Raw genomic sequence first — 14,144 nt, forward strand, 5'->3', positions numbered from 1 at the left:
CAGCTCCCCCCAACACATCGCTCCTTGGGTGTTTCTGAGTCCTACTATTGGCTAAACCCAGGGTCTTCTCCACCATCACATGGCTCAACTCCACCTCTACTTGGTGAGCTTCTTCTCCTCTTCTTTGTCAAGATTGTGGGAGAGAAGGAAGGAGTCTCACTTGTAGCTTTCTTGCTTGCACAATGGGGGAATACACACAAGGGTGGAGGCTGAAAACAGCTTTCCTCTTCTTAGTTGTGTAAGCCAAAAAGAACTCTCATACAAAGAAATAGAAGAACCCTATATATGGGTCTCAAACCAAACTCAACTAACTAAGGTGGCATACTAACTGAGCCACGAACTAGAGTAGATAAGGATAGCTGTCATGTAGCTATTATTCATGGGCGGTGTACCAACCACATCTGCAACTGACACGTCGATGACATAAATGCACAACGGTCACCCTGGCATATCACGAGTGGAGCTCGATATCTCAACACTCCCCCTCGAGCTCAATCCCAATTCCTGCACACCAAACATGTCTCTGAACTTGCGCAGCTTCTCTGCGCCCAATGCCTTCGTGAATATGTCAGCTACCTGATCCTCTGTGCTGATATAAACTAGATCAATAAGACCTAGTAAAACCCTCTCCCGCACGTAGTGATAATGCACCTCAATGTGCTTTGTTCTAGCATGATAGACTGGGTTATTTGCCAAGTGTATACTACTCATGTTGTCACAATAAATGACAACTGGCCCATCTGTAGGCTGATGCATATCATAAAGTAGCTTATGCAACCAAGCTACCTCACATGCAGCCATTGCTGCGCCCCTGTACTCAGCCTCTGTGCTCGACAAGGCAACTGTAGGCTGTTTCTTGCTGTTCCAAGTGACTGCAGTACTCCCAAAAGAGAACACATATCCACTGGTAGATCGTCTATCAGAAATACTACCAGCCCAATCAGCATCAGTGTATCCATGCAACTGTATCTGAACCCCAGTCTCATAAAGTAGTCCATACTGCAATGTGGACTTCACATACTTGAGTATGCGTCTAGTCACATCCAAATGCGGTTTCCTTGGAGCCTGCATAAACTGACTTACCAGTCCAATAGCATAGCTCAAATCTGGCCTGGTAATAGTCATATAAATCAAGCTTCCTACTATGCGTCTATACATAGTAGGGTCTTCCAGAAGCTCACCTGCATTTGCGCTCAGCTTCACATTCTGCTTCAAAGAAACTGAAATAGGCTTACAGCCTGTCATCCCATATTTGGACAGCATGTCCAATCCATACTGCCTCTGCAAGAGCTGTATCCCACTTGGTGATCTAATCACCTCAATGCCCAAGAAATAACGTAGCTCTCCCAAATCCTAAATCTCAAACTTCTGCTTCAATACCATTTTCACATGAAGGATATCTTCATCACTGTCACCTGTCATAATCAAATCATCAACATAAATGACCAATAGCATAATACCTTTCTCTGTTTTTCTCACATAAAGTGAGAAGTCTGCCTTGGAAATTTGAAAGCCAATAGTGACAAGATATTATCTTGTCAGACCAGTTCAAGCCATACAATACTTTCTTCAACTTGCAAACAAACTCAGGATAAACATCATGCACATAACCTGGTGGTTGCTCCATATAGACCTCTTCTTGCAAATCACCATGCAAGAAGGCATTCTTTACATCCATCTGATGTAAAGACCATTCCTTTGATGCAGCCATAGCAATGACTGCTCTTACGGTTGCCATCCTTGCAACCGGACTGAATGTTTCTTCATAATCAATGCCATATGTTTGTGCATACCCCTTGACTACTAATCTTGCCTTGTATCTGTTCACAGAACCATCTGCATTGTGCTTCACCTTATAAACCCACTTACAGCCAATTGCATTCTTACCTTTAGGCAAAGGTACCAATTCCCATGTAGCATTTGCTTCCAAGGCATCCATTTCTTCATCCATGGCTTTCTCCCATTTTTCTTTTCCCATGGCTTGCTCAAAAGAAGTGGGTTCTGGTTCCTGTATCACTTTGACCATATATGCATAGTGAATGGCTGTAAATCCATCATATTTCAGCCTATCCACAGGATACCTAGCTCTGGTAGACCTGCGCAAAGTAGGTTCACTCCCAGGTGCTCTCAAAACATCCCTGGTCTTCCTTACTCCAGGTGTAACAATAGAAGGAATACCCAACTCATCATCAATGCTCTGTTCTGAGCCACTGGATTCACCATCCACATAAGAGTGACTTGCATTCACATCAAACATGGGCTGATCTACCTTCTCTTTTCCTTTTCGTGATACCTGCATACCACTATCTGCATTACATTGAGAAGATTCTCTTGATCTCAATCTGCCTGTCCATGGCGAAGAATGTGAACCACTGCTAGAGGACGCTCCAGGTCCACTAATATCTTGTGACTGCTGCTGTGAATTCTGTGCAGCATTACCATTTTGTGCATCTACATTATCAATCACATTTACTGGTTTATACCAGCTACTGATCTCATCAAAAACAACATCTTTGCTCACTGTAAACTTACAAGTAGAAGGGTTATAGCATCTATACCCTTTTTGCTGCAGAGAATAACCAATAAAGATGCACTTCTCAGCTTTTGGATCCAACTTGGATCTCAACTCATCTGGCACATGAACATAGGCAATGCAACCAAAAATCTTCAAATGAGAAATATCTGGTTTCCTACCAGTATACCTCTCCTCTGGAGTCATCCCATGTATTGCTGCAGTGGGAGTCCTGTTCATTATGTAGACTGTTGTAGCAACTGCTTCAGCCCAGTAAAAATCTGGCAAGTCTTTTTCGTTGAGCATGGCACGAGATACCTCTCCAATATGCCTGTTTTTCCTTTCTGCAATTCCATTTTGTTGTGGGGTATGACTGCATGAATATTGTTGCTTTATACCATGCTCCTATAGGAACCTTGCAAACTCATTTGAGAGGTACTCTCCCCCTCCATCTGACCTTAGGTATTTTATTTGCAGGCCTGTTTCTTTTTCAACCATAGCTTTAAGAGTTTTGAAATGCCCAAACACTTCACTTTTCTTTTTCATAAAATACACCCAAACTTTTCTGCTATAGTCATCAATAAAAGCGACAAAATAATGATAGCCTCTAAGAGATGCATCTTTAGTAGTCCACACATCAGAGTGGATTAATTCCAATGGCTTCTTACTCTCTTGAACATGTCTAGGAAATGGTTTCCTTTCCTGTTTTCCAGATTGGCAGGTTTCACATACCTTATGCATTTCTGCAACCTTGAATTTAGGCAATCCTGCAACAATATTTTGGGCCTGCATTGATTTAAGTCGCTGTACATTAACATGACCAATGCATTTATGCCAGATATCAATATCTGCAACTACACCGGTCCCATGTGCAAACATTGCTGCACTCAATTCAGGCATGTCTGCATCCAACGTAAACATTCTGCCCTTCTTCTTTCCTTTTGCTATCGAGCGACCTTTATTTTTTATATCCTCAACAAAGCATCCATGAGGATTAAATCTGACCTGCAAGCCCTGCTCAACCATTTGACCAACAGAAACCAGATTCTTGGTGATATTCGGGACATGAAATACATCGAATAGGTATTTCTTTTTCCCATCCTGCATAGACAAAGGAATTTTTCCAATCTGCACAATAGGATGTGCAGTATCATCACCAGTCTCCACAAATCCTGGTTTTTCCATTTTCCTTGCATCCTCCATCCATTCTGCATGACCTGTCATGTGGTTTGATGCACCTGAGTCAACATACCATACATCGTTGCTTTCTTCTGCACTTGTCACAGAATTGTTCATGTGCTGCACCATGAACAAATGCTCATTTCTATCATCACCCTGTCTACTAGAAGATGCATAATTCACTTGTTGCAATTTTCCATTCATGATGTCATTCTGCTTTTTATAGCAGTCTTTAGCCATATGGCCCATTTTGCCACAGTAGTAACATTCAACATTATTGTTTACATTTTGGCCTCTTTGCCATCCACCACGGCCTCTTTGGCTCCCCCTGCCTCTAGAGTTACCACGTCTTCCTCCATAGGACTGGTTTTCTTGAGTTTGCTGCATATTCTGATTTCTACCACGGCCTCCAGATTGGCCTCCTCTACCTCTGCCTCTACCTCTTCCAGCATTTGAGTAGAAGACAACTTCTTTTGAAGTTCCTCCTGAAGAAGATGCACCACCATTTCTCTGCTCCTTAGAAATTAGAAGAGCAAATAACTCCTCAAAATCAGGAAATCTTTCAAGGATGGAAATGGATGTTCGGAACTGTGCATAATCCTTTCCTAGACCATTCAAGGTCACAGAAACTAAATCATCATCTTCCACTGGCGACCCAATGGAAGCAGGTGCATCTGCAATCTTCTTCACCTTCATGTGGTAGTCATTGATGCTCATATTTTCTCTTTGCACATTATGCAACTCTTGCTTGAGCTGCATTTTTCTGGCTTGCGTATTTGTGCTATACATTTTTGACAAAGTATCCCATGCCTCCTTTGGCGTACTTGCATCCTGAATATGCACAATCATAGAGTCTGAAATGCTGATAGATAGCCAATACATAACTTTCCTGGCTCTCTCATGCCATGCTTTAAATGCCTGCATTTGCTGTTGATTGGAAACATCACGAAGAACTGGTTGTTCTTCATTTCCTGCAACAAATTCCCAATATCCTTTTCCCATAAGGAAATTTGCCATTCTAAACTTCAATGCTTGGAAGTTGTTCTTGTCAAGCTTTTCAGTGACAATCTGTGAGAGAGAATCAGACGCCATTACAGAACATTGCAAAAAATTCTATCACTGCACAGAACACAGCTTCAGCCTCACAAGGGAAAATCTGCAAAACTGTAGAACAGTGGTCGCACAGCATAAAACTGGGCCTTTTCCTGAGTGCGTGCAGAAAAGTTCTGCCTCCAAAACAGGCCCCGAAATGGCCTCAAATCAAAAAAACAGGGTCATCCAAGGCTAAAGCCCTATCCCGCAGCATATACTGCCCTCTTGCTTCACCGTGAAGGGCATCTCAACTTGAGACAATGCACTCTTGCAATTTCCGGTTGTGCTACCTGCAGAGTTTTGCTCCCAAAACAGAAAATGAAAGCAACACTGCTCCTCTTACCAGAACACCGCGAGCTTGGCTTGCTTTCTTGAGCTCCTTACCACGAACAAGGCTTTGATACCATGTCAAGATTGTGAGAGAGAAGGAAGGAGTCTCACTTGTAGCTTTCTTGCTTGCACAATGGGGGAATACACACAAGGGTGGAGGCTGAAAACAATTTTCCTCTTCTTAGTTGTGTAAGCCAAAAAGAACTCTCATACAAAGAAATAGAAGAACCCTATATATGGGTCTCAAACCAAACTCAACTAACTAAGGTGGCATACTAACTAAGCCACGAACTAGAGTAGATAAGGATAGCTGTCATGTAGCTATTATTCATGGGCGGTGTACCAACCGCATCTGCAACTGACACGTCGGTGACATAAATGCACAACGGTCACCCTCGCATATCACGAGTGGAGCTCGATATCTCAACATTCTTACCATCACCATGTCAAAATTTCTTTCGACATCGAATCTCCTTGGAAATTTTGTGCACTTGCTGTAATTGATAGCCTGCCCAACCTTCTCTTACATACTTCTATAGACTGTATTGGTCCAAGAGTTATTTTACGGTTGGCTCCTCCATGATGGCACCTTTTAAGTTTAGGGCAAGCTTGAATGTAAACTAGCTGAAACCCCTCGTTTTCACCATTAAGCCGTACTTTTCTTGCTCTTCCATCATGAACAGGAGCTTGCCACCTTAATCTTGCCCCGGATGTAGAGTTTGGCCAAGAAAGAGAGAGTATCCAATGAATGGGCTTTGGGGCATGCTCAAATGCAATGTGTGCTTTCTGTAGGGGCGACTTTCTCTTCTAGCAGCAGGGCTTCCATCATGGCTCTTTGTTCTTAGCATTTATGTCGCTTTCTCCATAATGGTTCTCTGTGGGGTTGGTGGTCTTGTGGTGACTTGGAATTGAACACTTTCGTACAGAAACATGTGTCGTCTTGCATTCGCTTGGCAACTCATGAGAGTACATGCAAGTCATATGCTTCAACCATAATGAACAGGTGCAACTCAAAGAGACACCACTTATCTGAATCCCATGGTGTTGACTTCGATGCATATCACCTATGCTTGATTATCATTGCTTGTGTGTGTATTAGCTTTGCTTTTTTGGTATTATCTATACACAGTCACAAAACTCATTGCTTATTTATGTACACATTTATGAATCCATGTCACTTTGTGAGGATAAAAGCCAATTGTAAAACTCAAGATTGTACTGGAGTGTGGCACATGCATCTAGGAATCGTGCTATCCTACTCAATAACAATATATATTTTGCAACATCGAGTAGCATGGTACCTTGTCTGAGTCTACTTGCAACATGTAGCTCCTCCTTAGTGATAATTTTATCAACCAGAGAGTTCTCTTGGCTAGTTCCGACTAAGTCCATACCCCGAACGGCAGTTAGTACTCGAAAGGAAGTTAGTGGTACATAGGTTGGATCTCTTTGAGACCGCCATTTGGCCAGTCGCTCCTCTGAGACTATCATAATCTGGGTTCCAAGTTCAGCCATTGTAGCGCGGTTTTCAAACCAACGTTTTTCAAATTGACTTCAATCCTCTGATTGTCGCTTTAGCTGCTCTATCTCAAAGAGATTTGGTTGGCAAAGAACTTCATTGAATGTCACAGTTAAGCATAGTTCATCGACTTCCTCGTCAGAGATGAGTTGCATGCGTTCATATAAGAGCTTGTCATAGTGCTCATTAAGATGTTCTTGCTCTTCCCAAGATAGCGGATATGACAAATATTCCTCAAGATGCTCCCTAGGGAATGTGCCCATGTCTGCAAGGACGTAAGCACGTGTGAATAATTTGAGTTTAGCCTCTAACTCAATCAAGCACTCTGTGACACTTCTATGTTCTATGAAGGCTTTCTCAGTTACTATCTCATGCAAGGTTCTGGGAGTTTCCCTAGGCTTTAGCATAACTGGGGGCTCGTGCCTAGATGAGCAAGATTAGTCAATGCTAGGATTTCTTATATCCTTAGGGTTTTCATGTTTCTCTTGAGGCTTTGCTACTATTGTGTCATGGTTCTCCTTGAATGTGACTAGTATAGTTTTATCCACCTGTTGTGACAGTGTTGTATCCACTCTTGATTGGTCAATGTAAGTTCTGTTGTTAGTGGATTGAGTGTTGCAAGAAATCATATGATGGTAGTGGTTGCTTTGACTTATCACAACACATAGATGTATCTAAGATTTCAATGTTGTTAGGAGAGATGGAAATGGGTTCATTCGTGGGTAGGATCGATGCTTTATTCCTCAACTCTTCAGCACTCTTGGTCTCAATCTTCTTGGCATCTACAACCACTTGCAATTGCCTTTATTTTGCTTCTTATCAGAGTGAGTGTTGCATTTAGAGTTGTTTTTCTCTTGCTCAGGAGGTTCAAGTGACTCTAGTGTAGAACCCAAGAGATGGATTAGGGTTCCTATCATGTAGGCTTGGATGAAACCAACTAAAGAAGTCAGGGTTGTATTGATGGGAAGCATAGAGATCTAGGATTGTGGGGTCTTGAGTGAGGCAAAAGACATATGCACTAACATCAAGCACCATGCTCCCTACTCCTAGCCTACTAGCCACATATAGATCTTTTTCTAGAAGCAGTTTATCATACAACAGATGTTTTTGGATAGTGGCAAAAAGCTGGACCTCATGGACCATTGCCAACACTCTTAATGAGGTTGGGGCAATGTACGTGGGATCATGTATTGATGTCCAAAGGGCTTTCCTTTGCTCAGTGAGTGTAATTAGTTGATGGCCAATTTTGGCTGCCAAACTTTGGTTGGAGTACCATTTCTGCACAAAAGTTACCTTGTCCTTTACCTTTTTGTTTGATTGCTTTCAGCTTTTCCTTATTTGTCTTGCATTGAGCAGTATAGAGTGAGGGTATCAAGGCAATTCCCTAGTTGTGCCTTTTGGGATATCCTTTATGACTTCTTTAGCGACATCTACATAGCGGGAGCAAACATGTTGTTGCCCAAGGGTTCGACTATGAGCTTTGTGTGCTCTGGTGTTGGTCTTCCAATGTCCACGTGAACGTATGCACGTGTGATGGCTGTCAACTTGTGATCAAGCTTCATTAGGCACTTCATCTCCGATTCATTAGTCAGATGCGCTATCTTTTTGGCCAAATATTTGAGAGATTTCTCCTCAAGCCTAGGCTTTAGGTGATTTGGAAGTGTTGGAGGTATCAAGGATGTTGGTTGCGACATCTCTTCCATAGGTGAATTGCTAAGGAGACATTCCGCAAGGGGCAGCATGGTCACAACCAAAGGCTGTGACTGCTGTGATTCCTGATTGGAAGTAGTCACAGCCAGTTCAGTGGACTAGCTACTGTTGATAGACTGCGGTGTCAAGTCCTTAAGCAGATTAGAAGTGGTTATGTCTTTTGCTGCCCTTTGCGCATTCACTTGTGCAGAACTAGTTAAGGTGGATTGCACAAGCATATCCTTAGGCTGAGAGCTAAGGCTAGTGTCATGTCTTGCATCTTGGACATTTGGAAGCTCAGATGGAGATAGAGATTGGAATTGAGAAGCTACACTTGACGACTGTTGTTGTGCTTCTTGTGTCCATTTAGGGAAAGAGGGTGTAGGAGATTTGGGACTCCTAGGTGGACTTGGCACTGTGGCTGAAAGATTTGCTCATGGCTATTAGACAATTCTACCATTTGCTTTATTGAGAAATTAGCCTTATCATGAGCAACATTGTACCTATGGTGCTCACTACCCTCTTGGGAAGTCAAAGGCTCCTTGGGCACTAGTGGCTTTTGTGTACACTCAACGGTTATATCTGGCATCCGCTTGTTAGGCATGCTAGGCTGAAGATCTACCTTTCGAATAATCATGTTTGGTTTCTTGATTTCAATCGTGAGGGGATCAATCACTCCAATGTTGTTGACTCGAGACTTGGATTTTCGTTTGGATTTCCTCCTACGCTTCTTCGCTTTTGATATGGTCTGGCCTTCAACTGACAAAGGTGGTTTAGCAAGGGGCTTTGGTACCCAAATCCATCGGTTACTTGCATAATACCTTTGAGCACGTAGCAATGCTTTGGATATCCATTGCAATGTTGTGCTGGCTCTCCATTGTACCTTCATCTATAAAGCTTGGGCTTCTTTTGTGGTCTTCTACGATATTGTAAGTCCAAAGCCTTATCCTTGGCATTGTCTCCTAACCTTCTTGTTTCAAGCATGGCCTCACTCACTAGTTCTCTCAGTTTAATATGCGCTTGTATCAACTCTTTCAACAAGTCCTTACTCTCATTACTAGGCTTGCCTGGTATGTCAGAATGTTCCTTGTCTTTCCCTCAAAGTTTGATGAGGTCACCTTTACTAAAGGTTGTGATTATCCTCACACCCGATAGTGTCAAGTGTATCCTCTGTGCTACATAATTGGCCTAACACTTTGTCACCCTTTTGAAGGGTCTTCCTAGGAGGGTTTCCTTTCCACAATTAGCACTACTTGGAGGAACATGGAATAGGATATGCAAGCTTTCCGTTTCAATAGTTACAAGGATTTCGCACTTCCCTATAAGTGCTTGTGGGTGTCCCCTATAAGGACTAAGAGTTGCATTAGTCGGTGTGAGCTCTAGTTGGCCTAGTAGAGTCCATGCTTCATAGGTCAAGATATTATAATCTGCTCCTTCATCAATGAGAGCATCGACACTATGCTTTGTTTTTGTGGTGAGTTTGACCCTAAGATAAGCAGGTGGTACTATATCTTCATCTTCTAGGTCTTGGCTTATCAATTCAAGCCTTCTAATACATGTCCTCAAGTCCCCAATTGCACAACCAGATGTGGATTCTCTATTAATCTCTTGGGTCATTTGTGCAGTATTGTTCAAGGTGCATCTATCATCAGGAGGACTGTCATGTCTAGTCATCCTCAGAATTGTAGCTTGATATTGTTGCATTCTACCTTGACTAGATGCAATCCAAATGCAACACATACGTGTTTTTATGGTGTGGCCTTTTTGCCCTTGTTGGTTAGATTGGCCCATTAAGATTCTAGGGTCTCTGCTTATTTTTGTTCGGGTATGGGATTTTGGTTGCTGTTTTGCAAGTGAGAATTTATGCTTGTGTAGAGTCATTACTACACTAGGATCTAATTTGGAGGACCTATCATGATGTGTGTTTTCTCTCCAGCCTATTTGGGGGAGGTGCGGAGGGGGGAGAGCCCCCTCTGTGCGGGTCCGAGGGGGATTGTCTCCCTAGCCCGCAAGGCCATTACGCTAAACACCATGCGCGATTTGAAGGTAGCCAAGTTTTGAAATATTTGCTCTAGATTTTAGTCCAATGATAGATCTATGATGTGCTTTTGACTCTATATGGTCTTTGGGTTGGTTTCAAGTTCTACATGTTAAAATTTGGAAAAAATCCAAATTTGGCCCAGCAGGTTTGAATTGCAGGGGCCAAATGTCTGATTCGGCCCATCTAAATGGCCGAGGGCCAAATGAGAAAGGGTCGAATGTAAATGGTCCAAATGTCAAATTCGGCTAGTCTGAATATGATGTCCAAGGGCCGAATGGCTAAAGGTAGTGGGCCGAATCGATCGGGCCGAGGGCCAAGTGGTTCATCTCCGATTGGGTTCAGGTCGAACGGCCGAAGGCCGAGTCAGGGGCTGAATGCAAAGTTGGTCAGAATGGTGAATTTAGCTGGGCTGAATGTCAAATTGTCCGAGTGGGATTGGGCCAAGTCCGCGGGTCGAGGGCCGAATTTTCATGTATCTGAGTAAGATGGGCTAAATGGTTGATTCGGCCAAGGCCAAGTCCTAAGCATCTGAATGGTGGTGGGCCGAATGGCCGAACATAAGAGGGCTAAGGGCCGATTCTAGGACTTGGCCCAGAATTGTCGTCACTTGGAAGGGCCAAATGCAGGGCAATTTTGGTCGATGCAACAATAAATCACTCGAATCACACGATTTAGGTCTAACCTATTACACACACCTCCAAATCAAAGCTATGGGTAGAGGGGAAGAGTTGTAGATACCTGGAATAGCAAATAAACTCCAAAATGCAAATCAACAAACAAATCAAACCTTCTTGCCCTGTTATGATAGCAAAAACCCGAATGCTTGTTTTCATTCTTTTTTCTTTGTTTTTTCCTGCCCTAATACATTCAAATCACAAAGCAAATTCTTGCACTACTCCAACATGCTTTTCCAAATCCAAAAAACCAAAAACTTACTTGCTAAGAAGATCAAATACCTCTTTAAACTCCCTCGCTTCCTACTTATCTACCTCAAGTATCGGTTCGGGGAAAACTCTACTTCAATGCTCGATTCGGAGTGCGCAAGCACTCAAGGCTTGAATCCCTTGGTCTCGGCAACAGAATGAAAATGTAAGGGCGAGCTCACGCTCAACTACCAAGACCCATGGACTGCCTATTGTTCAAGCGTTTCAAGCGGAGCACTACTGGCTACCTCTCACATAGCCGATGCGCTATCTCTCTATACAAGTGTAGTGAGCTTACCTCCATGCCTGATCAAGTAGTCTCTTCTCCCGAGCACTCCGGTAGCTCCACGATCCAAGTGCAAGCTTCAAGCAAGCTCGATCCTCAAGCTCCACGCTCAAAGCTCTATTACCGCAAGCAAGAGAAGAGAAGAGAAGAGAAGAGAAGAGAAGAGAAGAGAAGAGAAGAGAAGAGAAGAAGAGAGGAGAAGATGGAGAGCTTCTCCACCATGGTCCCTCACCCTCACACACTCACACACTCACACTCCCTCTCTCAGGCACAAGCACAAGCTCAAGCAAGCAAGCAAGAAGAAGAAGAAGAAGAAGAAGAATAGAGCTACTTTTGGCCATACACAAGAATTAGCTTCTCATTCACTTTTCAACTTTATATACAAAACCCTAAATCCCTTTTGGGCGGTCCTTCCTTTATTCCCTTTTTTACATGGCCAACTAGGCTCTTTTTCCCATTGTCCTCCTATCTCCCTAGCTTCCTTCCTATTGCCCATCTACTTTTACAATTTGCACAGGTGAGAGCTCGATGCTCTTAAAATAAATCATGGTGCACCTTGCGCTCTTTTACAAAAGTATTGACTTGTGCTTTTTTTTTGTGTGCCTTTCTCTTTGATTTAGGACTTTTTTGCACTTCTTGTGTTTCCATATTTTTCTTGGCGTGCCTTCGTCTTCTGTTTCACTTTTGCCTTAGCCTTGTCTTCTGCTTTAGATTTTTCGGATTTTCCACCTTGTTCGTCTAAGGGTTAACACCTTGAGAAGGGGAAACCAAAACCATGGTTGCCTTGAGGCAGTGAGTTGTAGGTAATGTCACACGCTGAAGCAATGGCGGGTGAAGCTTCTCAATGATAGCTCTAACGCTAGTTGAAGAGAGAAGCCCAAGTGAGAGCACAAGCAAGCGGAAGCACCGAGGTGTGAGCTAGAGAGAGAGAGAGAGAGAGAGAGAGAGAGAGAGAGAGAGAGAGAGAGAGAGAGAGAGAGAGAGAGAGAGAGAGAGAGAGAGGCGATACTCCAACAGTTACAATGTGTGACCCGACCTCTCTTATTCTATTTATCATTGAAAGAATAAAGAATAAAGTGACAATGATGGGCATTGCCACCTGTAGTGTACATGTGTGCGAGTACTGTATGTGTAGTGAATACATGGACAGCATAGGCATAGGTGCCTGTACCTCCAACACCCACAGATTGCAAAATCCTATTAAAGATATTCTATCTGAGAAAATTTAGTATTTCTAAGTGTGTGTTCATCCTAGAATTACACTAGGATAGGGGAGCTAATTTTAAAAATAGGAGCCATAAGGATGATAATTTTTTCTTTTGTGATAGTGGTCACCTTGAAAAAGAAAATGTTCTTATTAGAGGTGGTTGTCAAAACTTATTCTTTTCTTATAGCATGATTTTAAATATCTTTCTTCACGTGTTCGACTTGAAGCATTGCTTGGCCAAATATTTGTTGGAGAGAATGGTTGCCATGGATGCTCAAGCTCTAGCATAAGAGATTTGACTTTTATCCATCTTGATTGAAATATGACCCAGCTTTAAGTAGCTTTCATTTTATTGGGTCCTCTACCCTAAGCTAAGAGTTGAGTCATGCTTAGATAAAATTTACCTGTGAAAGTCCACATAATCAAGTTATCACTTGTGTGGATAATTGATTTTCACTTTGTCGACCTGAATATTAGAACTAGTAAGAGTTATACTCAGTTATGGGGTTGTATTTTGCACATATGGCATCACATGAATGGTCAATACATTCTCTTTCCTAGCTCAATACTCCTTCCCTTTTTGGCTCGGGACATTCTCTCTACTACTCAATGTGTTCTCTCTCCTTACTCAAAAGGAGGGTTCGCAAGTTATTGACTCAGTGCATCAAAGGTGAACTAACTTTAGCCAGAAGCCACACATAGAAGTTGTCATAACATGATGACATAGGTGTGTCCTTGCTCTAAAGGAAGGCTAGAGAGGAAGTCCATACGTAGGCTAGAGACTTGGCATTAGGTGAGAGCATTATAACTTTGCCAAAAACGAAGAAAGGGAAGACATTGGCCAACCTCTCGCTTTGTGCTGTCGATATGGAGCACGGGATCGGCAGAGGACACCTTCAAGCGCTCGTAAGGATAAGTTCTGCGCTCACTGTCTTCATCCTGGCGCATGGTATCAGCACGAACATGGTCCTTTTTCACGTCCTCTGTGTCAATGCTGCAGCTGCTAGCGGCATTATCTCTACCTGCAGGCTGATCCGGTTTCTCAGGGCTTTCGTTCTCCTCCGCCTCACTGATTTCTGGAAAGCTCGAAGGACTGTCGAGGTCGCAGTCCCTTCTCATCTCTGCATACCGTGACTTCGTACCTGGAATTAATGCATTAGATTTTTTGAGAAAAAACAGAGGCATGTATTCATGACTACGGTTGATCGTTCAAAGTAGGGCTGGAAGGAGGAGCAGGTGTGCTTGATGAATTACTGATACTAATGTAACGGGGCAACTAGGCATTAGAAACTATGCAGTAAACCAAGTGCACAGATGTGATGGTTCTAGAAGTTCGTGCGAGTATCTATTTCAAGGAGCTTTTGAA

At 42.9% G+C, this 14,144-nt stretch overlaps 1 protein-coding gene across 2 annotated transcripts in view; it reads right to left on the reverse strand.

The window, feature by feature from the left end:
• Nucleotides 1–14,144, reverse strand: part of LOC148024856 (villin-4-like) — a 70,945-nt gene that overhangs the window by 8,925 nt on the left and 47,876 nt on the right. For both annotated transcript variants that reach the window (XM_087694520.1, XM_087694519.1), the window contains exon 21: nt 13,625–13,920. In XM_087694520.1, coding sequence (XP_087550646.1) covers nt 13,625–13,920 — 296 coding nt within the window. The remainder of the gene's footprint in view (nt 1–13,624; nt 13,921–14,144) is intronic.

Source organism: Lygodium microphyllum, chromosome 15 (genome assembly GCF_053477565.2).
Source record: "Lygodium microphyllum isolate KBCC chromosome 15, Lygodium_microphyllum_v1.1.10, whole genome shotgun sequence".
In the NCBI taxonomy this organism is placed as follows: domain Eukaryota; kingdom Viridiplantae; phylum Streptophyta; class Polypodiopsida; order Schizaeales; family Lygodiaceae; genus Lygodium; species Lygodium microphyllum.